This window comes from Eutrema salsugineum, unplaced genomic scaffold, assembly GCF_000478725.1.
Source record: "Eutrema salsugineum unplaced genomic scaffold, Eutsalg1_0 scaffold_9, whole genome shotgun sequence".
Classification (NCBI taxonomy): Eukaryota; Viridiplantae; Streptophyta; class Magnoliopsida; order Brassicales; family Brassicaceae; genus Eutrema; species Eutrema salsugineum.
This window is the reverse complement of record NW_006256342.1, coordinates 9,296,517-9,321,397: the sequence shown is the minus strand read 5'-3', so window position 1 is coordinate 9,321,397 and position 24,881 is coordinate 9,296,517. Positions and strand designations below refer to the sequence as shown.

The following is a 24,881-nucleotide window of genomic DNA, read 5'->3' as shown; positions in this document are numbered from 1 at the left end:
CTGTTACGTTGGACGAAGTTGGACTCTTTTCTGGTTCCTTCTGGCAATGGGGCTGATCATGGAGGCCGCATAGCATTGTTCCTCAACAGAAGCTGATTGTTCTTCTCAGCAAGCAGTAAGCAAGATATCAAATCCTCATAGGTGTTATGATTCATGGCACGGTATTGTTGTTGGAGAACAACATTGGGAGTGCCAAAAGTAGAGAATGTTAATTTTCTCTAGCATATCCTTATCAGTGACCTCCTCGCCACATAGTTTTATGAGTGCAACTATCCGAAAGAGTTCGGAATTGAATTCTTCGACGGATTTGAAATCTTCGAACCGTAGGTTCTTCCAGTCGAACTTGGCTTGGGGCAGTATGACCGTTTTCTGATGGTCATATCGCTTTTTCAGTGCCACCCAAAGTTCGAGTGGATCCTCAAGAGTGAGGTATTGTTGCTTGAGAGACTCAGCGAGGTGATGGCGGATAATAAATATCACCGAGTACCGTTCTGTTTGAGTCGCGGTGTTGGGATCTTTGATGCATTCACCCAGACTTTTTGAGTTGAGGTAGATCTTGGTGTCAAGGGCCCATTTGAGGTAGTTATCTCCGGAGACAGTGAGTGCCTCATATTCGACCTTCTGAATGTTTGACATCTGAAACATATAATAATTTATGTTAAATAATCAATAGTATGAGACTATGGTCATTGGAATAAGGGATTTAAGGTATTCTTGGGAAAACTTTCCATTTCAAGAAACTTGCTATTTTAGGAAACTTGCTATATAAGGGAACTCTAAAATCGAACCTTAGGGTTTATAACCTAGCCGGTTTACTAGGGTTTCCAAATTTAGCTCTAATAGATAAACGTTGGTTTAGCTCTTAACCATTTTTTAAAAAAAAAAAATCTAGAGATTGATTTTGGAAACTAATTTAAAATTAACCGATTAAGCTTAAACCGATCGGATTGATCGATTAAACAACAAAACCGGTTAAATTAGATTTAATTTTGGAAACCGGTTATTAGGGTTATTAATCGGTTAAGGGATTAAACTAAACGGATTTGGTAGGGTTTAATTTTTTTTATTAGGAAAAACCGATCGGTTTAAACTTAAACCCTATCGATTTAGGATTAGAATTTATCGGTTTATAAACGGTTTAGGTGGATCGATCGGTATAGGGTTTTATCAGAGGTGCACCGATCGGTTTAGGATTTGAACAAAGCATTAGGGTTTAGGTTTTATATGATAAAGCCGATTAGGAAAAATAAAACCAATTAGGATTTTGACAAGAAGAAAGAGGATCGGTTTGGTTATGGTTTTAAAAACGGAAAAGACGATGAAGAATCATGAAAAGAACCGATCCATATTAGGGTTTTCAAAAAAAAAACCAAAACTTTGATTAGGATCTATAGTTTTAGATAATACCTTTTCGCCAAATAGATTTCTGACTAGCTTATGATCTGGGAGCTAAAGACCACAGATATCTACTGGAAACTCTTGAGAATGATGGCCAGAAAGGAGGACGAACAGCTGCTACATTGGAGGAACCACCGCTTGGAAAGAATCACCCGCTAAGGTGGGACAGCGCCGATTGTTTTGAGTCGTGAGGGCGCGTCTGGTGTCGGATTGAGGAGCGGTTTTCACCACTAGATTCTTCTCTTCCAGGGCTTCAAAATGATATGTAGATCGCCTTCTAACTCCTTGTATTTTGAGAGATATGATCGTTTGAAGTTGAGCTTTGTGCTGATAACGTATTAAGGGAAAAACTCTGATCTTATTATTTCCATAAGCAGTGTATATATACATTACATAACTAATGTATCAGAAACCCTAATGGGCCATGAGACGTTAACCTGATGGTTAATGGGCCGGTTACTAGAAGTCCATTTGTTTATAACAATTTACAAATTTTCTAACCAATAAAACTTGATTTTAGAATACTTTTTAAAATCCATGTTTGAATAAAATAAGATTTATCATTTTAATACAAATCAATCTATACACCCCTCCTAAAAACTTATCAAAACTTCAATCATTCTAAATCTTTTCAAATATTATATTGAATCCTTTAATTAAACATTTATATTTAAGTCAAGCTAGTCAGCAAAATTCGTTTAAGGAAATTCAGACTTAAAAGTAAAATTGTTATATTAATATTAACCATGAAACAAACTTTAAAAGCTACTGTTTTCAATATCTATTTTAGGGCTCTTTGAGATCACTAAAACAATTGGAGTTTTCTAATTAATATATGTCTTACAGTATATAACTTGTAACTCTACCTATTACATTCTTTTTCTTAATATTATGTATATTTCTTGAGTATAACAATGACGATTACAAACTCAGAACATGTAGCTTAGTGGTTTGTGACACATCCGGGTTCAAAACCACATAATGCTTATGGTTAGCAAAAGTAAAATCACAAAATTCCAATACCTAACTAGCTAATATCCACTTTTAAAATCTTTGAACCTAATTAGCTTTATATCACAATCATGATATAGATCATAGCATCAAAACTAAACTTTGATCACCGATCTTCCACTCTAACAAAGATTTTTGATAAAGCATAATTTGAAATATATACACCTCTCAAACCAGATTTGAATCTTATAAAATACCCAATATAAAAACCTAGATTAACTCATGGCATAAGCAAGATTTGTTATATATAAACGATGGGTTAAGGCAAATAATAGATGATGACAGAAGCATAGAGAGCACAAAGGAGTATGATGCAAAGTAGCTGCTCTGAATTGCATCTCATCATCTGTGCTCTCTATCTTCTGTCAACACAATCAACGCCTCCCAAACCTCTAAATGTCGACTTTTCATTTTTTACTACAAAAGTATTGCATACTACAAAAGAAAAAAACCGAAAAGCACCTCTAATGGATATCAAGATCTTGGTAAACCGAAAAAATACCAAATTTGATGATTTTTATATATAGGAGAACTATATGATAGATGTATGTATGTGTGTAGAGAAGTACCAAAAGGGTTTGTTGAAGAGATGATGATGAGGAAGATTTCCTGAAGCCACTATTTATAGACACACATAGTGCAGCGAGATGATTTATCTTCTCCAGTTGTATTGTTCTTTTTGTTTCAACAAGTTTGGAATAATATTGTCAACAAAAGAAAAATTATTCTTAGTCTTATTTTTATTTATTTATTTGGAGCTATCTACCTATTTTGCATGATTGATTTACCTCTTTGGGATAAAACAAAGTCAAATCTACATGTAAAGAGATATCATGTATACAAGATTTCCTTATATCAAATGTGACGTAACACTCACATAATTATCCACTGATGGAAATTAATATCAAATGGCAGGGAACGGTCAAATGAAATGAAAACAAAGGAATTAATTCTTCTTTAACAACTGTCACCAGAATGAGTTAAAACACGAGTTTAGAATCTAACTCCCACACAACAAAATTTTAATAGCCTTAATAAGAAACAGCAAATAAGATGATTTTTAAGGCCAACCATTTGATTAATAATTTTGAAAAAAAACATAATAGTTTTTTTGTTTTTTTTTTTGTTTTGCTAAAAATCAAAACATAATAGTTGCTAGACGTTCTTTGCCAAGTCCTTTTTGGGAGTTAGGGCTACATAGAATAATTGTTTCGACAATATAGGCAACAGACAAAACGTATTAAACATTATCGATGTCAATTTAATTAGTGTGTAAGTTATATGTTAAGAATGCACTTATACATATTACTATAAGTTATAATTGATTACTTTCGTTTTTGAAATTAAAATATAGAAGTTGTAAGTTGTAACATATGTTGAATTGTGGAGTCTAATCTTACGGATCGGTCTGTTGTGCTATAAGACATTCGGCCAGCACACTGATCGATTTGATCGGTTCGACAAGGTTGGAGCCTACTGTATAAATTATTAGTTAAGAAAGCTTATTAAGGATATTTTCAAATATAAATAAAGATTTACAAATTATACAAAAAATTGTGGAAACAAAAACTGCATTATGGGAAGAATTACAACAGGAAGAATTGATTCTGACAATTCAAATCAGAAATTATCCCACAATATCATCATAATATACGAGATAATAGTGTTATATAGATGGGTATTGGAAAGAGACGGATAAAGTTTCAAGACGAGATTGGTATTATTTCAAAGATGGCAAGGAAAAAAATAATAGGTGCGAGAAATGTACGACAAAGTTTAACTCCATTACACGCTGAATTAAAAACTCTCATTTGGATCATTCTTTGTATGCTTGTGAATCAGAATATGGAAGTAACTTTCGCAATAGACTGTTTTGAACTGGTGAAGATGGTTTTGACATTTGAGGAATGGCCAACATTTGATTTACATCTGGAGGAGTTTGTAAAGAGTAAGGAAGCTTTCAATTTTTTCTCGATTTCACATATTCCACGCGCGAAAAATATGAAGGTGGATATTTCAGCACGGAGTGCTCGGATCTACCCTCATAATATCATATATGTAAATTTGGTATTTTCGGTTTGAATTACTGAACCGTTCTAGATATAGTAAAACTTCTATAAATTAATAATGTAAGGAACATAATATTTTATTAATTTATCGTGATAATTATTAATTTATAGAGAATATTTATTTTTCGCCCATCCTCTTCTAAAAATTTCTTTTAAATGATGTTATATTTAAGAATTTAAACTCATATACTTATAAAATGATATGCATAAACTTAAGATTATGATAACTAGTCATATCAATCCTAATAAAATAGTTATTTGTGGACTAAATTATCTATGTAAGAATATAAATGTTCATTAGTACAAAATTTATAAATAAAATATGGTTATTATCTTTAATGTTGATGCTGAAATTGAAGACAATGCTATAATAAATTTTGAAACAGTTACGCATAAAAAAATCAATTATCACATCTAACATTTTTCACAAATTTTAAATGGAGATAAACAAATAACATTAAAAGCTATTGATGTAAATAAGTAAAGAGATGATTTTCAATAAAACTTTAAACTTAAATAAAAACAAAAAAAATGAATTATATTTAATTATATTATATATTACCTATATATATACATAAAATTTAAAATTATTAATTTATATTTATATTGAGACCATATATTTATATAGGGGTTTAAAAAAATTATTATTTTATTATCTTATCGAATTTGATTAATTTTTACACTGGTCCGACTCAAAATCAAAAAAAATATTAATTTATAATAATTATTAATTTATCGAGTATTAATTTATAGAGGTTTTACTGTATTCTAAGTTGTTGACAAAAAAAGAGGTATATTTTTGATTTTTGTAGGGCTTTTTCTATATATTTCTATTTTTCTATACTTCTTCTAAATAAAATTGTGATTATTTCTATTGTTGTAGAATAACAGACAAAAAATAAAAGACTTTCTTCTAAGAGTTTCGAGTTCTACTATAGTGAAATCAACAATGGCGGAAACTGGACGTAGCTTTTATGTTGAAAGTGAATCACTATAATTTTTTTTTGCCTTTAATTTTTTCAGCAGGTGAAATTTATGGTTCAACTCCAATTGGTGAATATATCTAATCCGATAATCTCTGGCATAAAGATTATCTCTAAAACTCTTTTAATTCATAGAATATTAAAGAGTGATTACTAAATTTCTTCTGCGAAAAATTATCACCATGTGCCTCCAAACTATTACTAGAGTATTCATGACCTAAATAATTGCAATATAAACAAAATAGGGTACACATGTAACCATTTCGATTGCAGCATATAAGTTCTTTCCTTCCTAGTTAACATATTTTCTTGGAGACAAATACTTTATTTGGGGGTTAAACAAAAAAAATACAACAATTATGACAGATTTGTAAAAATAATTAAACGATTTGATTTGGGTCACTAATAGATATTTCATAGTATTAGTGCCACCTCTGAAAATTTAGAATTCAGAGTAAACATGATTATAGGTATTCATGTGGCTGAAGAGGACGAAGAAGAAGATCATCAAATCTTGTAAAGATACCCACCCAAAATGGAATAAAGACATCAAGCCCATTCACACATTTTTTTTATTCTTCGATACTCCTTTTGGCAACAATTTTCTCATATTCTCTATTTTGTCAAGTCCCTATGAAACCATCAATCAATTGATAAGGTACTGGAGATGCTTTTTTCTATCAATACAAAAATTTCTAATTATATATATATATATATATATATATTTAACAGTAAATACAAGTATAGTCCAGACATATGATTTATGTGGATAAATTATCTGCGCTGCAATGTGATATTTACCTGAATATTAAATCTGTTCACGGTTTCTTAATTCGGTCCCAACTTCCAAATTAAAGTTCTGAAATATCATGTTATTCATTTTAATTTTTCTTAAGAATTTTTTAAGAAAATCACTTATTGGAAGTTGAGATAGATCTATTATACTAGACATTTATCTGATTTAAATGTGTGGTTACAGTAGAAAATATATCTAACTTGATCTCTTTATCTATTGTTGATTTATTTTGAGTTGGAAACTCCTTAAAATCTTTTATATATGTTTTGATAGATGTGTCATAATCAGCCACCACATCTGATGTTTGAAAACTCTTCCTTCGCAAAAAGCTTCTAAGCTTTCTTGACACAATGTTTCTACAATAGCACCGATCTAAAATATATATTAAAAAAAATAGCACCGATCTAAAATTCTTCCTTTTGTTTTTTTGGTTAGTGACACCGATCTAAGATACTACAATCAATTTGTACTATCACCTAGAGCTACTATTTCCAACGTAATAGCTGTACAAGTTAGAGATTAAGACCATCTCCAACGCGGTATCATCCGCGGTATATCAGTGGGCTCGAAGGGGTAGAATGCAATTAAAAAAATTTTTGGGCCGAATTATTTGGACGGACCGTTTCTTCCAGATGAGACCGACGAGCCCGTCTCAAGCGAATATCGTTGATGACGTGGCGGATGGTGAGTGGCTGGAATTAAAAGGCAAGTCGTGTGTTTATTCATTTTTCTTTGTCCGTCTCATTTTGTTTTCGAGAGAGAAATCGAGTGGTTTTTCCTGAGTATTTTTCTGTCACCGACGAATTGGTTTACCGGCGATTTTGACTGCTGAGACGACGAAGCTGATTCATCGGAACGTAGCGACAAGCAAGGTAAAGATTCCCGACCTCGTAACAATCGCTTCGTGGGTTTATCGTTTTTAAAATCGGAATTAGGGTTTGAATCAATTTGGGGGAAATTCTAGGGTTCATCGAATTAGTTGAAATTTAGGTTGAATCGGTTCAGTAGTAGTGTATGGGTGGTTTACAATTTGGGTAGGGGGTTCACTACTGGATTGCATGCTTGATGATATATGTGATGGATTTGTTGCGATGAACTTTAGGGTAACTCGGAAATTTGGGGAAAATTTTGTATGCCTTTATTTTTTGGGTTTCATTTGCGTTTTATTACACTTGCATTGCGGTTCATTTTTGGGTTTCATTTGCGGTTTCTTTCATTTGCCTCAGTTGGGTTTAGGTTTAGAGGGTATATCGATGATGCTTCATATACGTAGTATGATTTGCTGTTTGAAATATGTGATCTGATTTGATTTATGTGAGTGGCATCATTCGGGTTTAGGTTTAGGTGATGTCGAACTGAAATTGTTGTACTTTAGGTGTATACTCAGTCGTTGTAGTTGTTTGCCATTCTGTTTGTATTGTTCTGATCCCCTTCTGTTATGGGCAGAAGATGCAAAGCAATTCTGTCGTGTACTGGGAGAAATCCCTTATGATTCAGAAAAAGGAAATTGAGCGGGTTAAGAGCCCGCTATACAGTACATGTATTTTGAGTATTATGCTTAAATGTGTTGTTTCCGAGTTTAGACTTGTAATCTACTAATTTTTTTTCTTTGACACATTTGATTAGGCCCCGTTGATGGAGATATCAGTTATTGGAAGGCTCTGCTTTTTGGACCAGCAGGATCGCCGTACGAGAACGGAGTCTTCCTAATTGACATGCACTTTCCTCCCCAATACCCGTTCAAGCCACCCAAGGTCTTCTTCAGAACAAAGGTCTTTCACCCCAACGTAGGAGATCGTGGAGATATCTTCCTATGGATGCTCAGTACCGACTACTACTCGCCCAGTAGCACCATCCATAAGGTTCTCACAAAAATTCATGAGATGCTGAGCAACCCAGAATTGGGTGAGGGGGAGTACTACGATAAAGATAAAGCGAAGATGTACAAGGAAGACAAGTCGGGGTTTGATGGAAGAGCTCGGGAATGGACGTTGGAGCACATTAGGGCTAGAGTTTAGTTCATCTATCTTTATCTTTTATGTTCTTTTATAGTTTGACTTTATATGCCTCTTATTTTAAAAATTGTATGTTTGAATTTTTTCTTAATTACAAAAAATTAATCTGATGAACCAACCCTTAAATTGGGGATCAAAGTTGGAGGAGTATAAAACATAGAGTTTTTCCCAATAAAAAAAATGTTAAACGAAATAAAAAAAAGCTAAGAAACCCAAACTGGATATCAACATTGGTGATGCTCTAATAGTCGTACAATAGCACCAATCCAGATTGATCCTGGACAATCCAACATTATTTTTCATTATACCTGATTGCTGTTAGTTAAACAGTAGCGGAAACGTTGATAATACCAGACTTGTCATTGATATCTCGAATACCAAAAAAAGATAAAGAATGTTTATACCATGGTTTGCTGAACAGAAGATATGGGATAGAATGACAATAATCTCAATTTTAATACAAGAACTGCATTATATATAAATATTGTCAACTTTAAGTACATAAGTACATATAAATAATCCATTTCGAGCTAGTAGGACCAAACCTAAATTTTATTCCAAGTTGTAGGATATCTCTAGAAACATTCAAAAAGGCTATTACATTTTAAAATATATTGGATAAAATTTTACAAGTTAAATATCTATGTGTTACAACAGAAAGAAATATAAATACGTGTAACTTTATGCGAAATATTAACAGATATCATGATAAGTTTTGTACGATATTATATTTTTAGAGGACATTTATCCCCCGCCCACCCCCTCCATCTATAACGAAAAATAAAATAAAGTAGAGTAAAATAAATTAAAAAAAAATAAATACGTGTTCTTATAAATCAGATCTTTCTATATTTTTAAAGAGTCTTTTAGATAGTTTCTAAATGATTTTCTACATTTTCAGTGTTTAAAGTTTTAAATGATTATTATTTTGGCACTATTGAAGGGGTCTCTACATACCAATAGATTGGCACGTATAATCATTTAAAACTTTTATAGGGATCATAATAGTTGATTATCTTTGTGTCACATTCCACATTGAGAAAGTCCAAATCACATCGATCATCTCTTCGTTTAATTCCATGACACCTTTCGAAAACTGATTGGTTGGCTAATAGTTTCTCTAATATTAATTTAAAGCCACCAAAACTACAGTGTGATTTGCATAAGATTCTAAACTACATCATGTTTGAGAATCCAATTATTTGGTGCTTTATATATTATAATAATACTTGTTGCTTTTTTGACCGACGACCAGAATTTTGAAACTAGTGAACGACGAAAGAACTAACCTATTTCATTTTTTTTTTCGGACCACGTTAACATGGCCATATTTTAACCCCTTTTGTACAATTTTGAAGTTTTTTTTTAAATTTATTTTTCCTTAAGATATACTTTGTCTGCATAAAATTTAATGTTTATAAGCTTCTTAAAGACGTACTTCAAACACACTATTTCAAGGTTCAAAAAAAAAAAAACACACTATTTCAAACTACATAAAAGATGTGGCCCTATAATATATATATATATATATATTTATATTTATATTTATTTATTTATGGCTTAAGGCAAATGCCTTTTCTCTATATTAAGAGGAGAACAAAAAGAACAAAGAAATCAATGCACAACTCGTTCATGGTTTTCAATTTCAACCGAAATACAAATTATTTTAAGTTTTTAACCAATCAAAACTAACATATTCAAAACATTTTAAACACCCAAACCAAATCAAATTGAAATACCATATGATTAATACCTATCAAAACTACGTATTATTCTTTGTTTGTGGTCGTCAGTAACGAACGACTAGTGATAGCACGACCACATTTTGTTTATTAATTTCATAGTTACTGGTTTATCGAAACTTCGTCAACAGATTTTAACGACTAGTAACTAACAATTTCAAACGCTTAAATTTAGCATTTATATGTAAGAGTAAGACTAGCAATTAATAACTAAAACACATGTCCAATGCCACCAACGACTACCAACAAAACATGATTTAATCACCAAAAGGTTTTGTTAAATAAGAAATTATAAAACAAACAAAATTAGGTTGAAGATCGTTAATATTTTTGTTAATGACTGAAATTTTTTTGATATTACCAATTCTAGCGGTTTGTGATCAGATGTATTTTACCTTATAATTTTGTAGCATGGCCAAATTGACCTCAAAACTTTAGACGATTCAAAAGAGAACCTGATTCAACTAATTTTATCTAAAAAAACATGGTTTTAAGTGAAAGTTGAAGCAAGCATATAAGTCTATATCACTTTGATAGGTTGAGATTCCGTGGATGTTGGAAACCAACTCTAGAGCCTTCAAAGCTATATTCCACGGTACGCTCGTTCTCACCGTGAGTTGACGGGCCCTATAGATATCGAATTAAAATAATACTCCGCAAAAGCAATCTATTGGAATATATTATATATATATTATATATATATATATATGTAAGTTTCCATTAGAGGTCTACATTCTGACTAACAAACATACAGCCGAACCCTATATATTTTCATTAGCTACTAGTGTCCATGGGTCGTGTTATAATTTGTAGAGTAATGTTGGTCAATTATTTAAAAAATGACTGATGCAAATATGTAAATAATTGATTAATTTTTATGTGTCTTTTTTTTTTAAAACATGAATTTCGCACATGATTCCCTTTTCACATATATCATATTATGTTATTTATTTTGAGTGTGCTTAATTAGTTTATTGATCATTTGGTCCGATCCGATTGGTGACACAATGGTAAACGATATCAGAATAGTTAAAAAGTAAAAAGTACCAGTACAAAAGTTGAGAATACCACTTTTAATACCGCTAGTTCTTATTGTTTTGTGACTGATAATAGCGCTAAATCAGCTCTAGTTAAGATATTAATAATGTCTATGTTATTTCGTGTGTGTTATCAACAAATGTCCCGAAAAAAATACACAACTCGTTCATGGTTTTGCTACTGTAATTTCCAATTTGGAATTTCTATATGGCTGTTTATTTAACAAGACGTACTAATTTCAAAATAAAAAGAAATTGAGACGGCCCTGTTATATTATATATCTGACCATATTATTATATATTTGAAACAAAAGACAATGAATTTGGGTACTATCATAGCCTTGTCTAATCAAGGAAAATGCATTGCAACTTATATTAATACTCTTATCAATTTCTTTCTTTTTAAATACTCTTTTTTTTTTTGCTAAAATTCGTTTTATATACTCTCTCTCTTTGTATATATGTATGTATATATTCTTCACTCAGGCAGAAGTTTGTCTATATTGTTGTAGCGATGATAAGATAGCATGTGCGCTGTTTTTTTTTTAAAATTTTTTTTATTTGGTATTTTGTTTGGCTCACTTCAACTTTTTCATCAACCCAAATGTTTATATGGCAATGACTTTTCAACCTTCATAAGATTTTAACCAATCCGACACTAATGTAAAACTTGACATACATATAGACTCTTTGCAACTATACCCAACATCATATTTCTTTCTCGAAGATATAACTACAGTTGAACTTCTTCAAATGTGACAAGAAGTTTCTTAATGTTCTGGTGTAGGATTTTTTTTTATTAGCATTCAAGGTATTCGAAGTCCGAGGGTACCCGACTAATTCTCTGGTGAGGTACGAAGCCGCCAAATTATATCCCACATAGCTAAGAGTTTATTTGATAATTTCATTAGAAAAAGTCGATTCCTAATCTACACCAACAGAATGACCTTTCACACAAATGGGAACTATCAACTACCCCACTACAACCTCTTGGTGTAGAGATTGCCACACAGACCAAATCGTTGTTCCATGTGCGCTGTTTGGCTTGACCAATACCACACGTCTATTGATAACCATGTACATCGGATACGAAACTTAATTAGTACTGGCTTGGCCATGTGTTGTAATTACTCGTAATGTACAAGATATAAAGCTAAGTAGCTTTACTATATTGATATTTTTTTATCGTTGAAAAAAATAACCACTCAGCGAAGATGTAGTAAACTTAGTTTCAAAATTATTTTTTTGGATCAAGTATATATAACTAGAATTAGAAAACAATAAATAACTATAATATATATATATACTAAATTAAAATCCACATATATGAGAATTCATAATAAGATATCTTATAATTAGTAAAAAAATACAACTAAAAAAAATTAAATCACCTACGAAAATAAATAATACAAAAAATTTAAAAAAAAATTCCTATTAAATAAACATACACATTGAAAGAAGAATTTTGTCGATTTGAAATTTGTATTTTTTTTTGCCAAATCGTAGTTAACTGTTAATCATATCTGAGTGATTTGTTGCAATTAGGCTGGGTTGTTTTTAAATTGGGTTAGTTTGAGTCTGATTGCTTTTGTTTTAAAACTTATTCAGTAAAATTTTCAGATCAACGCCAGTGTTTGTCGAACGGTGTAGCGTAGTAGAATTTTTTTTGATAATTATGGTGTTAGCCATATAACCCATGTTTGTCCAGATGTGTGACCATTCTATATCAAGTGTTGATGTAGTTATTAGTAAATTGTGTTTGTTGGGATGTGTAGGCATGCATTATCCTATACTTCATATAGCTAAAATCAATTTTTCTTTTCTTTTTGTTTAGAATTTCAGCACTAATTTTTTCACCTTGAAGAGCATTAATTTGAAAATTGGCGATTCTATGAATTAACATAAAACTAACCTCATGTGACTATTTTGTTCATTAACTAACCCTTGAACATTAGTAAAGTAATATGTTATATATAGCAATTATGTGAATTAAACATTCTTCTTTACATTTTAAGATATATGTAACTGTAAACAAGTTTATATATATATATATATATATATTTATTGTAAAAGAGATCGTGAGTGGGGAATAGTGGAATGGATACAAAAAGAATGGAGATAGGGTTGAGAAAGTAAAAGAGAATAAGGAAGAAGCTATGGGGGAAGCGACAAGTACGAAGATGCTTTCCTCAAAGAGGTATGAAGAGATAAGAATTATGACACTGTTTCTCTCAGATTCTTTGTTCCCTCTTTTAGCCTTTTCCTTACTTCAATTGGCTATATTGTCCTTGCATCCATCACCCATGATCTCAGTAGACCCACAGAAAAAAAATTGGATTAACCCTAACATTCTTTTTCTTATCCCTAAATAACTCCAACTCTAGTTTTTAGGTCATGTTTCTTTTTCTTACTACGGGCCATATATAAACTGTCTTTTAGCGCCAACAATTTGTATATAAACGCCATAAAATTTGCTTATGGTAAACATATTTTTTCTTTCAAAATATGTAAGTACTAAATGCAAACTCTAATTTTTTTCTTTAAAATATTCTAATTACAAAACCATATAAAAAATTGATGTATATCTTTCCGTATAATCTGATGCGGTTCTGCTAAAAACTAAGATCAGTTTATATATTTTGCGAATTAGTTCTTTTCCCACTAGGAAACCTAGACTTGGGCCCAGAGTTTTCTGCTCCCAGGGATTTTTAGCTCAGTTTGTTGAATTATCCAAGTTTTTTTTTTTTTCTAATATCTTCAAGTTTAGATTTTCTTTAAAGGTATGCGCTTGTGTTTGTTTGTTTTTTTTAAAAATAATTTAGTACTATTGATTGTGTGATATGTTTTTACACTAGAGGATTTGTATGTTCACAAGAAATAACATGTACAAATGAAATAAGCCAAAATATAAACAAGATGGAAGAAATTCCAAAGGCTGTCAACCCCATTTACTCGACCAAAATGTTCTTAGGGCAACAGTGTGACAAGACAAGAGAGTCGAAGCATACTTTTTCACTTTCTTTGCTAATTGTTTAATAGTACTACTATCTATTGGTAAGAAAAATAAAATTGTAGCGAAATTGAATCTGCTTAGTTAGAAATGTAGTTACAGATTAATCACTAAAAATTATAGCTTTATATTTTTTTCTCGTTAATTTTTTGTTTTGAATACGAAAGCTACAGCCCTTAAAACCCTAAACTAACTGTTTGGAAAAAACATGAATAAACAGAAAAAATATGGCTATATGAGTATGAGTTGGAGTTAGACCCACCTACAGCTCTTAAAGTCTGGTTATAGAATTCTTTTTTGTAGTAATAACGTAAAAGATTTCACGATTATTTGTAGCTTATAGCTTACCAAAAGGAGGAGGAAATGAGATCGAGCCATACATTCTGTACATACACACATATGAATATATATATATATATAGATATGATTAGTTTTGTTTTAAATTTCAAATCAAAATTTAATTTAATTTTCAATGTTGATAGAAAAAAAAACTTGTAGTAAGAAAATGCATCTAACAAAGTTGATAGAAAAAAAAAACACTTCTTTCTGAATCACAAATAAGTAGTTGAGAAAATCAAGAACAGTCTATTATTTGGCTTCTGATAACATTTTACAAATATCATATCAAAATATTTAGGAACTATATTTTTGAGAATTCAAGTAAACTATTTGGCATTGAATATGAAACCTGGAAAATAAATAAATGATACACATATTTAAAAACTAGCCGCTACATCATCAAGCGAGGGCTTAAACAAAATTTAGATTCATGCTAATGGTCCGATTTAACTCGATATCGATTAAATGAACTAAAACATGACTAAATCATCTCTTCTCTCTTTACTCGTTGCTCACCTTTACTTTTGCAGTCTCATAGTCACATTATTGTCTCAAGGCTAGACTGCAACTATATTGAAGCCAGCTTCTCATGGACAAACCGAAATATATTGGGAAACATTTTCATGGCAGATCTAACTATTATTCCAACAAGAATATCACGTTGGCTCGCACTGGTAGTTCCAGATTCACGGAATGATCTGTGTCATTTTGGCTCTCTCCAATATGTAAGTTCTTCTAATTTATAAATAAAAACAGAACTTGATTAGTTTACTCGGTATCACCATTAAGGAATTTTGGTGAGCAATAACTATTCAATGTTTTATGTTTGTATTTTACTTTAAATAAAATGTTGATGTTTAAACATTTTTGTTTAACTTGCCGATTCTTTAGTAGAACTGTGAAGTTTATTTTGAATCTATATATATATATATAAAACTTTGAAAAAGCTTTGTTCAAGGATTTGTTTATTTATGATTTGAAGTACAAAAGTTAGCAATTTCCAAAACTTGTTCTCGAACTTGGATTCTTCTTTTACAGGGTAATGGTCGCCATCGTCATCTGTATTGCTTACAGTGAGTTCCCCTGGCCAGATATTGATGAGGCAGCGAGGCACAAAGGTTAAAGTCGGATTGACAAATATTACCTTAATTGAGTACTATACTGCTAGTATAATGCTAAGAATTCCACCAACATTACCTTAACAAAGTAGCTAGCGAGATCTTAAGTTGGGGGTATTTAAAAATTTTGATCTCTGTAATACTTTCCATGAATGGTATTATCAGTTGCTGGGGTCTTTGATCAATCTAGGTCAATATTTTATAGTCGAAAGGCTACATGGATTAGTACTCGATAAACAAGTTATAATATAAACATTAATTAGTATGATTACGACAATATTTAGTGTAGTTTTTGAAAATACGTCATTCATTTATCGGGAATAATAAATATATCTGGCAAATTAGGTAGATAGTTCCAAAATATTATTGACCTTGAACATTGACCGGGAATAATATATTTTTTCAACCGGAATATATTTTCTTTCAAAAATTTATACTAGTATTTAAAAGCCGTATATACCAAAGGAACCAATTACCTACAACATTATTCCAAACTTGTTGAAACAAAAAGATTGATGCAATTGGAGCGGAGAAATCATCTCGCTGCTCTATTTGTGTCTATAAATAGTGGCTTCAAGAAATCTCCTCATCATCGTCTCATCAACAACTCCATTGGTAATTCTCTAAACCCATACATATATATGTTATAAGTTCTCCTATACACAGCCGTATGCCATAGAAAATAAAAAATCCCATACTTTTGTCAAGTTCTGATGTCCATCAAAGGTTTGTTGTAGGTTCTTTTAATATCTCATACATATTTTTAATCCTAATCTAAAATTCTTTTAATATCTCATACGTATTTCAATCCTAAATCCAAAATTCTTATACTATCTCATACGTATTTTCAATCCTAAATAAAAAATCCCATACTTTTGTCAAGTTCTGATGTCCATATACTTGTTTTCAATCCTAAATCCAAAATTCTTTTTTGAAAGTTTTTGAGAGGCATTGATAGTGTTGACAGAAGATAGAGAGCACAGATGATGAGATCCAATTCGGAACAGTTTTTTGCATCTTACTCCTTTGTGCTCTTTAGCCTTCTGTCATCACTTTTTATTTGTTTAATCCATTTTTCTTTAAATTATCTATAAAAACCAAATATAGAAGTCTTAATCTTGTATTTTCTCTATTGATTCTGAGATTTTATATACATAACAACCATCTGTTTTATTTATTTCATGACTACATATATACACAAAATATAAAGCAATATGTTAATTTTAAAATTGTAAATTATTTATTAAGAAAACTAGGTTTACTGTTTTTGTAACTAAGATGTCTACCACGAAAAAAACATTATTTTTTTATTTATCTTAACTTTACCATAATTTTTTTGTTGCTACAACTTTTTTTTACCATATTGAATATATTGTTTTTAATGATAAATTAGTGCATTAAAAAGATATAAAAATATTTTTAAAATTTTAAATATAATAAATTTTTTATCATACATTACACATCTCTCAATATACGATAAATAATACGAATATAAGATAAATCTAATGTTATTTTTTTGAAATTTTGAATCTATCACTGCCATAAAGAACTGTTTCAATTAGATTATTGTATAAATATAACTACATGGTTTATGTGCTGAATAGTATATATTTATTCAGAATACATGTATATGTTGATAGTTTCAAAATTTCAAAAGAATAATATTAGCTTTTATCTTATATTTATATTATTCGCCATATAATAAGAGATCATAGTGTATCGTGGATAATTTATCATATTCAAAACCAAAAAATGCAGTTATATCTCATTAATACAAAAATTTATCATCATAAACAGCCTTTTCAATATGGTAAGAAAATCTGTCAACTATTCACTTAGATTTTTCTTGTTGGGAACTGTGGTTATCTCGAAGCAATGTTGGCATTCCACAAAGATTCATTGGAAAAAAACCAAAACCCTTATGCTTTCACAGTAAGTTCTATAAATGAAAACAAGAATTAATTACTTTGATTCAAAGTACATGAATGATGTTTACCAACAATTGTTGTTCTTATGTTTTCTTATGTAAGTATTTGCATACGAGAGATGTCCAAGAGATAAATTTTCGTGTACGTATCCTATATTTGCAAATTTATAAATTGGAAATAGCTCTAATGAAAATACTTAAACGAAAGAAAAAAAAAACAATTGTCAGTTAACATCATTCATGTATCATGAATTATAGTAATTAGGTTGTGTTTTCATAAACCTTACCATGAGAGCATATGAAAAACCACATAAACTTGGGGTAAACATCAAGTATAAAGTAAGATTATCCTTTATTATTTGACTTTTCTAATGAATCTTTGCATATATTATGCCCTTCGTTGTTCCTAGTAGTGGTAAAAACATGGCATAAATAGTTTTAGTACTGTTTAGGATTAGCCGCAATTCCCCCTAAACAAAAAGAGATATATATGCCATTAGATAAGGCAATAAGCCTCTAAATTCAGCTCCTCACTATCTTCTCGCACATTTATAGAGGTAGATGTTGAAGCAATTTCTTCCTATCTTATCACGAGAAAATGCTTTAGCAACATATTTACTTAATTTTAAGTTTTCTGCAACTGTACCCATGCTATTGCCACTCTCATATGCCGATACATGTCTTCCAATTGAGCATATAAAAAACCAACAATGAGAAATCCAGCAATGAAATAAAAAAATAAGAAGTACGTACCTGCTTCCCGTCAATGGGAAGTCTAGTAATATACAAGATGTCGTTGAGGCCAAAATCAACATAGTAAAACCATCTCTTCTTCGGAAAGTAAATGCATTTTTTCTTTCATCAGAAAAGTGCGACAAAGCTGAGTGGCAAATTTTGCCTATGTTGACCTTCATTATGATTTTAAAAATATTTGAAGCAAGTAGCTTCGACAAGGCTTGAGACTCTTGGATCTACTTTCCAAGAGATAAATTTGTTCAGATGCATGTTGGTTTCAATCGTTTATTTCTGCTCCATGCGCGGTGTTTGGTGCCATTGTGCCTAGAGCTTCATGTTCACAATTAGAACAAGGCATGTCTAAGTCAACCAAATCAATGCACCGATATAAAGAGATGACGTTCATATAAGCACGACGATGCATGAGAACATTTCATAACAGAAGTTGACAATTACAAAGCAATAACGTGAACTCATATCCAAAACTCAAAGTTACAACACATTTCCAAAATTTTCTCTAAATTTGCAAATATGGGTAATATGAATGTGGCATAATTACGTCAAAAAAAGAAGAATGTGGCATAATTTCTACAAAGAGCTATGAATTACACTCACGAAATCAAAAACCCAAGCAACAAGCAACACAACCAAGCATTATATTTAAGATTTGCGCCTCAAGCAATTTCGAGAATTTTCATATTTACAGCAAACCTCAAACATCCATGACAGAGATGAGCTTAAGAGGCCATATATTAGGTTTTGAAATCAACACTAGAACATTAGAACATGTGAGAATCGTGTTTATGGCAAAAAGTGTTAAGTTTTCTAGGCTTTCAACTCAAAACCAATTAGCAATGAATGAATTGACTCAAATCCCTTATATATTACCTAAGATCTTTCCCAACTTTTGATGTGGGATATTAAGATTTCATGACCAATAATCTCTACCTAATCCTAATACCCACCTTCGAAGTAATAGTTCTTTTAGACATTAAAGCTTCATGACTCAATAATCTCTACCTAATCCCAATACCCTCCCTCGAGATAATGGTTATTCTAGCCATTAAATCTCGTTAGACAATCAATTTTGGGTCTGAGGATACAAACCACTTTTGGGTCGAATTATAAAAGTGTGTGGATCGGGCTGTGATACCATGTTAAATTTCTTTAACTTCTAACTCAAAACCAATTGGTAATGAGTGGATTAGCCTAAGATCTCTCCCAACTTCTCATGTGGAATATCTTTCACACACTCTTTAGAAATTAAGATTTCATAGCCAAGTAATCTATATATAATCCCAATATTAAGTTTTAAATGAGGCAGGGAAAAAAATGATTACAAATATACAAGGATTCGAAGATGTCAAAATTGAAAACGAGATATTTGAGAAGAACAGCCGATTAGTGTTTTAATTAAACTTTTTAGAAAAAGCAACCTAGAACAAAAACGATAAGTTTGATCCAAGAGTTTGGTCCGACTATCTTTCTCTCCAATACACCACATAGATTCTCCAACTTATATATAAGTTGAATTTTACCTCATAATTCCAATGTGAGAGATACAAATGTTGCATTTTAAACTTTGCAAGCAATGTACATAAAGGTATATGTTACTTGGAAAAAAAATATCATGCATCACATAAAAGTTAAATATTTGATAAAATCTAATCTAAAAAGATCCATACAATTTGGAAGTAATATGTCCCATCATTGTAATATAAGTAAAAGCTTCTAATTCACCAAAACATCTAAAACGTGCCAATAACAGATGCAATTTCTGGAAAGTTTGTGAAAAATTCCTCAAAAAACCAACACAGTGATATGCCTTTTATTTGTTTTGTTTCTATTATGAAACTATTATGAAATTGTTGCATCTTAATTTCTCAAATTTTCTGCATACAACGAGTCCAATTTATATTTATATAGATATATATATATATATATAGTGCAAATCAAGATTTCATAAAATTTGACAAGAACAACATCATGATTCATGTTAAGCGTCTTACACATTTTCTGAAACATCCTGTAATAAAACTTGTACATCCTCTTCTAATATGCTTTCTGTTTCTTGGTTGCCTTGTGGTGTCAGCTCGATTACCTTGTCTCTAGCTTTCGCTGCCTAAAACCCGAATCAAAACAAGATTTAGACTCTAGCAATAACACGAACATAATGAAAAAGAAAAAAAAAACCTTTACCTCTTGTTCCCAATTGGTGAAGAAAGTGACAAGAGAAAGAACAATCGTTTGTAGTGTAGAGCCTATCAATATACCGATCCATAGTCCTTTCCCTCTCAATTTCACATTGAAACACAAGATCGAACCCACCGGAATTCCGACCAGATAATATGATCCTATGTTTGCATATGCTCCTATATGTTGCCACCCTGTTCCTCTAGCAACTCCTGAAGAAGCAAGAATCTTAGGGTTTATCAAGACAGATAAATATATAGCTTTCTTGGACTTCAAGTGAGAGATGCAATCATCTCTCCAGACTCCAGCTCTTTCTTAGTCTGAAATGCTTTGGTCTGTACATTCTACTATACACAATATCTTTTGATTTGATGTGAACTGATTACCTGAGAGCACGGCGAGAATGCTGTCAACACCAATGGATAAGCACAGAATGGGTGTGATTTGAGTTACATAGTGAGCCACTTCACTCTCCTTGCTGTATATATAAGCCCAATTTTTTCGGTTGCTATAGAGAGTGATGCTTACTATGGCAGCATCAATAGCACCAAGGAAAATCGCAGAGTTAGCCGCGGCTTGAGCTGCCTTTGGATTTCCAGCTCCTAACTCGTTCGAGACATGTGTGCTATTAAAAAAAAAAGAAAACAAGGGTTCACAGATTTCCAATAAAAAAGATAGATTCTTATGAACATTTAATATCTATAAAACCTCGCGGCTGCTCCTATTCCAGACACCAAAACATAATGCAGAGACGACATTGTCAGGCTGTTCAAAGAATAAAGACTACAAATATCAGAAGCTTGTTTGAAAAGGAAATAGGGTTTATGTTAGAATTTTTTTTAAAAGTGAAATATATGTGCAATATACCAAATGGATAACACCGATGTTTCTAGCTTTGAGTTCGGTAAGAGTCCAGACATTAGTATAAGAAGCTCAAACGACCACCATTCCAGGCTTTACTTACACACAAAAAGACCAAAAATAGAGTTAAAAGATCCATTGAAAAGATCGAACATAAAGAATGCTGAGAGTTAAAGATTCGTTGAAGATCAAAAGCAAAAAGCGTTTATTATTATTTTCTTATAAAATTGCACAGGGTTTCGTTACCAAGTCATCATTGCAGTGGGAATCGCGAGGGCAAAAAACTGCTTCATGGTCAAGAAGATTTCTTGCGCCCGAAGATTCCTGGAGTGGCGATACAGAGCAGAGTCTCTCATAAAAATCCAAAGCAAGCCAACGTTTAACCAATATGAAAAACCGATGGACAAAGCGGCCCCAACGATTCCAAATCTTAGTTTGTAGACAAGAAGCCAACAAAAGGGAATGTGAAAACAGAGAGCTCCAAGAGAGCTCAAGAAGAGAGGAAGAACCAATCCTTGTGACTGGAAATATCGAGACATAGATTGAAGAACAGCGTATCCGAATAAAGCCGGTATGAGCCAGATCGAGTATCTACAAGCTAATTGAGAGATGAGAGGATCTTGATGGAAAAGCTTTAAGAGTTTGTCCATGAAAACCCACAAAAGAGAGATTGGAAAACAGAACAAGAGAAGACAGATCATTGAGCTGTAAGTGTATGCACTGATTTTCCTAAATTGCTCTGCACCAAAAGCTTGACCACATAGTGTTTCTAACGCACCTGCCAATCCAAACTAAGGATCGAAATCAGAAAGAGAGAGATACAAAGTGAGAGAGAAGATAAGATCTTACGATGAGGCTAAAGCCAGTGACGTTGGTAAGAGAAGTGGCGATAGCGACGCTGGAGAGAGAGAGCTGGTCCAAGTGACCAGCCATAACTATGGAGATAACTTGAAGGAGGTACTGAGAAACAGCCACAGCCACCATTGGAGCAGCCATGGAGGTCACTTTCTTCATCATATTTGTTGACAAATGACTCATCTCTTCTGCAGATTTCTCATTTCTATATTCTTCTCCTAATTCATCTTCCTCTTTTTTTGGTACCAACGAGAAACCTTGTTCCATTGTTTCGATCAAACTTTTTTCAAAGAACTATTACAAAAGAAAAAATAAGTATTCAAAAAAATTGGAAGTGGTCGAAATTTTAAGATTTTGGAGAAATAAATGGACAAATCTTTCACGTTTAACAATGTGAAACCAATTAAAACAAAGACGTGCCGTGGTCTCAATACGTAGAGGGGTTGGTAGAATAGGGAAGACGCTGACTAACGAAATTAGGGGAAAATTTCTTAATAATATGTTAAGTAAATTTTTATTAACAATTTAATACATCAATTATTTACGTACCCAAGTATTACTCCGAAGTCTTAAAATTTAAACAAAAAGATCTGTCCATTTTTTTCTCCGAAGTCTTAAAATTTCGACCACTTCCAATTTTCTTGAAATTTAGAAATACATTTTCAGTCACCAAGTATTTTTGTTTTAATTTTGTTTTTTTTGGCAAATGAAAAGCTCTAGTTGTAGCGTCACATAACCAACTCGTTGACTTTCCAGTTGTATCCCCGAATGGTACAACACATTTCTGTGCACGGTTTGAGACCAATTACGTAATAGGACAAAAATGTCATTTTTCTTTAGAAGATAAAAAATAAAAATGACAAAAAAAAAACTAAATACCCAAGATTAAGTGACATGTCATGCAAACAAGTCAAAAATGAATGTATAATTTCTCTTGATCTAATTTCATATGTAAAGGCATAAAACAAAAAAAGGGGGCATATGAAACAATCAATACCCCAATAATTGTCATCTTTCACTATACCTCATAAGAAAAAAAAACTCATTGGTCTTCCACTTGGTGAATGATGTATATGAGAAATAAGGTGAGAGTTTTTAGAGTGCATCCAGAGAGAATACCAATCCAGAGACCTTTAACTTTAAATTCAAAGATAAATAAGACAAGTCCAATTGGAATCCCAATAATATAAAACGCTGCGATATTTACATAAGCACCAATTGGAATCCCAATAATATAAAACGCTGCGATATTTAGCAATAATTGAACATAAACATCTTCTTCTTCCTCTCTGTTATAACGTGACATCAACACTATTCTTTATATATTTTTATGTTCAAAAATGAAAAGGTAGCATTACTCGCAGGGCCGGCCTTGGAAGGAAGCCAAGGAAGCTCATGTTTCCAGCCTTTCGTAATATATATATTTTTTCCACCGATTTTTTCTAAAAAATCTCTACTAGCTCTCTTGGTTATTGCTAAAAGTAAACGTTGTGGTTGTCATAGATTCGAATGTCCTACCTTAATTTGTTAGTTCTTAATTATTTTTTTTGTTACTAATTAATGATAGGCCCATAAATTATTATTTTTGCTTCTAGCCCAGATTTTTCTAAGGCTGGAACTGATTACTCATGAATAGGTGATTTTAAGAGACTATATATAGTGTTGCTCAATCAGGCACTAGTATTACATCATGGAAATCCCAGTGTTTCTAGCTTTGCGTTTATTAAAACTCTGGCAATAAGAATCAAATATTTCGAAAGCCGACTACTCAAGACTAATCATCATAGTAGAAGGAACTACCAAGGAGAAGAAGATCTTCATGTGACAAAACGCTTCCATCAATATAAAAACTCCTTTGTTTTCGCAAACTCGAGAATGTCTCATGAAAAACCAGAGGAAAACGTGTTGAGCCAGTGCGAAAGGCTAATAGATAAAGCCACATTTTTGGTTCCAAGCCCGAAGTTGAAACCAACAAATCGATACGTGGAAACATAAAACGGTGAAAGAAGATAAAACCATAGGGAAGATCAAGCTTAGTGTTTGGAAGTAGCGAATCAACGACATAAGAACAGAGTTACCAAATAAAGCTGGTATGAGCCAAAGGCAATAAACAGAAGCTAACTCCAATATTTTCGGAGTCTTGGTGAAACAATAACAATAGATTCTTCATGAAAATCCATAGAAGAGAGATTGAGAAACATACCATCAGAAGAGAAATAATGGAAGTGAAAGTATAAGCATCCAGCTTCTCGTACTGACGAGCTCCAAAGGCTTGATGTGTTTTTAGTGTTCATTATTTTTAGAGTGATGGAAAAAAGTGAAATCTTGTTTAAGTTTTGTATTGAGTTTTTTTTAAGCACATGTCCAACTCTCTCTATTAGTATGACATTGTCTGCTTTAAGTCCAACTGGCAAAGTTCGTATAGATTTGATTTTGGGCTCCTTCCCAAAAGGTTTCATACTAATTGGAGTTAGACATTGCTTATATACTAAACCATATTGGTCTAATCTTCTGATGTGTGACTTTGGATTGATTCCCAATAATCTCCCTCTAAAAAAAAGACCACATAAACTCTTAGTCTCCAACCTACAGCAATACCTAGTATCCATCTTGTACATCTTAATCGCAAGGTCACCTTGAGGGCTCTAGTCTCCCACAACGAATATGCAGCCCAACCCATTTCTCTAGGTCTACCTTCTCTGAACCTTGGCTCTGATAGCATTTATATTGAGATTTTCTAAACCCATGTCCAAATCCCCTAATTAGTTTGATATTGTCTGCTTTGGGCCCAA

General features: G+C 31.9%; 3 protein-coding genes across 3 annotated transcripts; 1 reads left to right on the top strand and 2 right to left on the bottom strand.

Moving 5' to 3' along the window:
* Window positions 1–144: 144 nt before the first annotated feature.
* Window positions 145–636, bottom strand: LOC112085312. The gene has a single exon (XM_024154519.1). The coding sequence runs from the start codon at window positions 634–636 to the stop codon at window positions 145–147; it is 492 nt and encodes a 163-aa protein (XP_024010287.1).
* Window positions 637–7,706: 7,070 nt separating this feature from the next.
* Window positions 7,707–8,275, top strand: LOC112085307 (ubiquitin-conjugating enzyme E2 8-like). The gene is made up of 2 exons (XM_024154512.1): window positions 7,707–7,797; window positions 7,884–8,275. The coding sequence occupies exons 1-2, from the start codon at window positions 7,707–7,709 to the stop codon at window positions 8,273–8,275; spliced, it is 483 nt and encodes a 160-aa protein (XP_024010280.1).
* Window positions 8,276–20,131: 11,856 nt separating this feature from the next.
* Window positions 20,132–22,356, bottom strand: LOC18008456 (protein DETOXIFICATION 8). The gene is made up of 7 exons (XM_006391372.2): window positions 22,084–22,356; window positions 21,481–22,025; window positions 21,241–21,327; window positions 21,082–21,138; window positions 20,760–20,998; window positions 20,380–20,585; window positions 20,132–20,302 (listed from the first exon to the last, which is right to left on the bottom strand). Exons 1-7 carry the CDS (start codon window positions 22,354–22,356, stop codon window positions 20,186–20,188), a joined length of 1,524 nt encoding a protein of 507 aa, XP_006391434.1. The 3' UTR covers window positions 20,132–20,185.
* Window positions 22,357–24,881: the final 2,525 nt, after the last annotated feature.

Excerpts from the sequence above, each read along its gene's own strand:
- LOC18008456 (XM_006391372.2), bottom strand. The coding sequence starts at position 22,356 with ATGGAACAAGGTTTCTCGTTGGTACCAAAAAAAGAGGAAGATGAATTA. Across the intron at positions 21,139-21,240 it reads ACATCGGTGTTATCCATTTG|CCTGACAATGTCGTCTCTGC; the intron begins GTATATTGCACA and ends TTCTTTGAACAG. Across the intron at positions 20,586-20,759 it reads CATTCTCGCCGTGCTCTCAG|GAGTTGCTAGAGGAACAGGG; the intron begins GTAATCAGTTCA and ends TTGCTTCTTCAG.
- LOC112085307 (XM_024154512.1), top strand. The coding sequence starts at position 7,707 with ATGCAAAGCAATTCTGTCGTGTACTGGGAGAAATCCCTTATGATTCAG. Across the intron at positions 7,798-7,883 it reads GAGCCCGCTATACAGTACAT|GCCCCGTTGATGGAGATATC; the intron begins GTATTTTGAGTA and ends ACATTTGATTAG.
- LOC112085312 (XM_024154519.1), bottom strand. The coding sequence starts at position 636 with ATGTCAAACATTCAGAAGGTCGAATATGAGGCACTCACTGTCTCCGGA.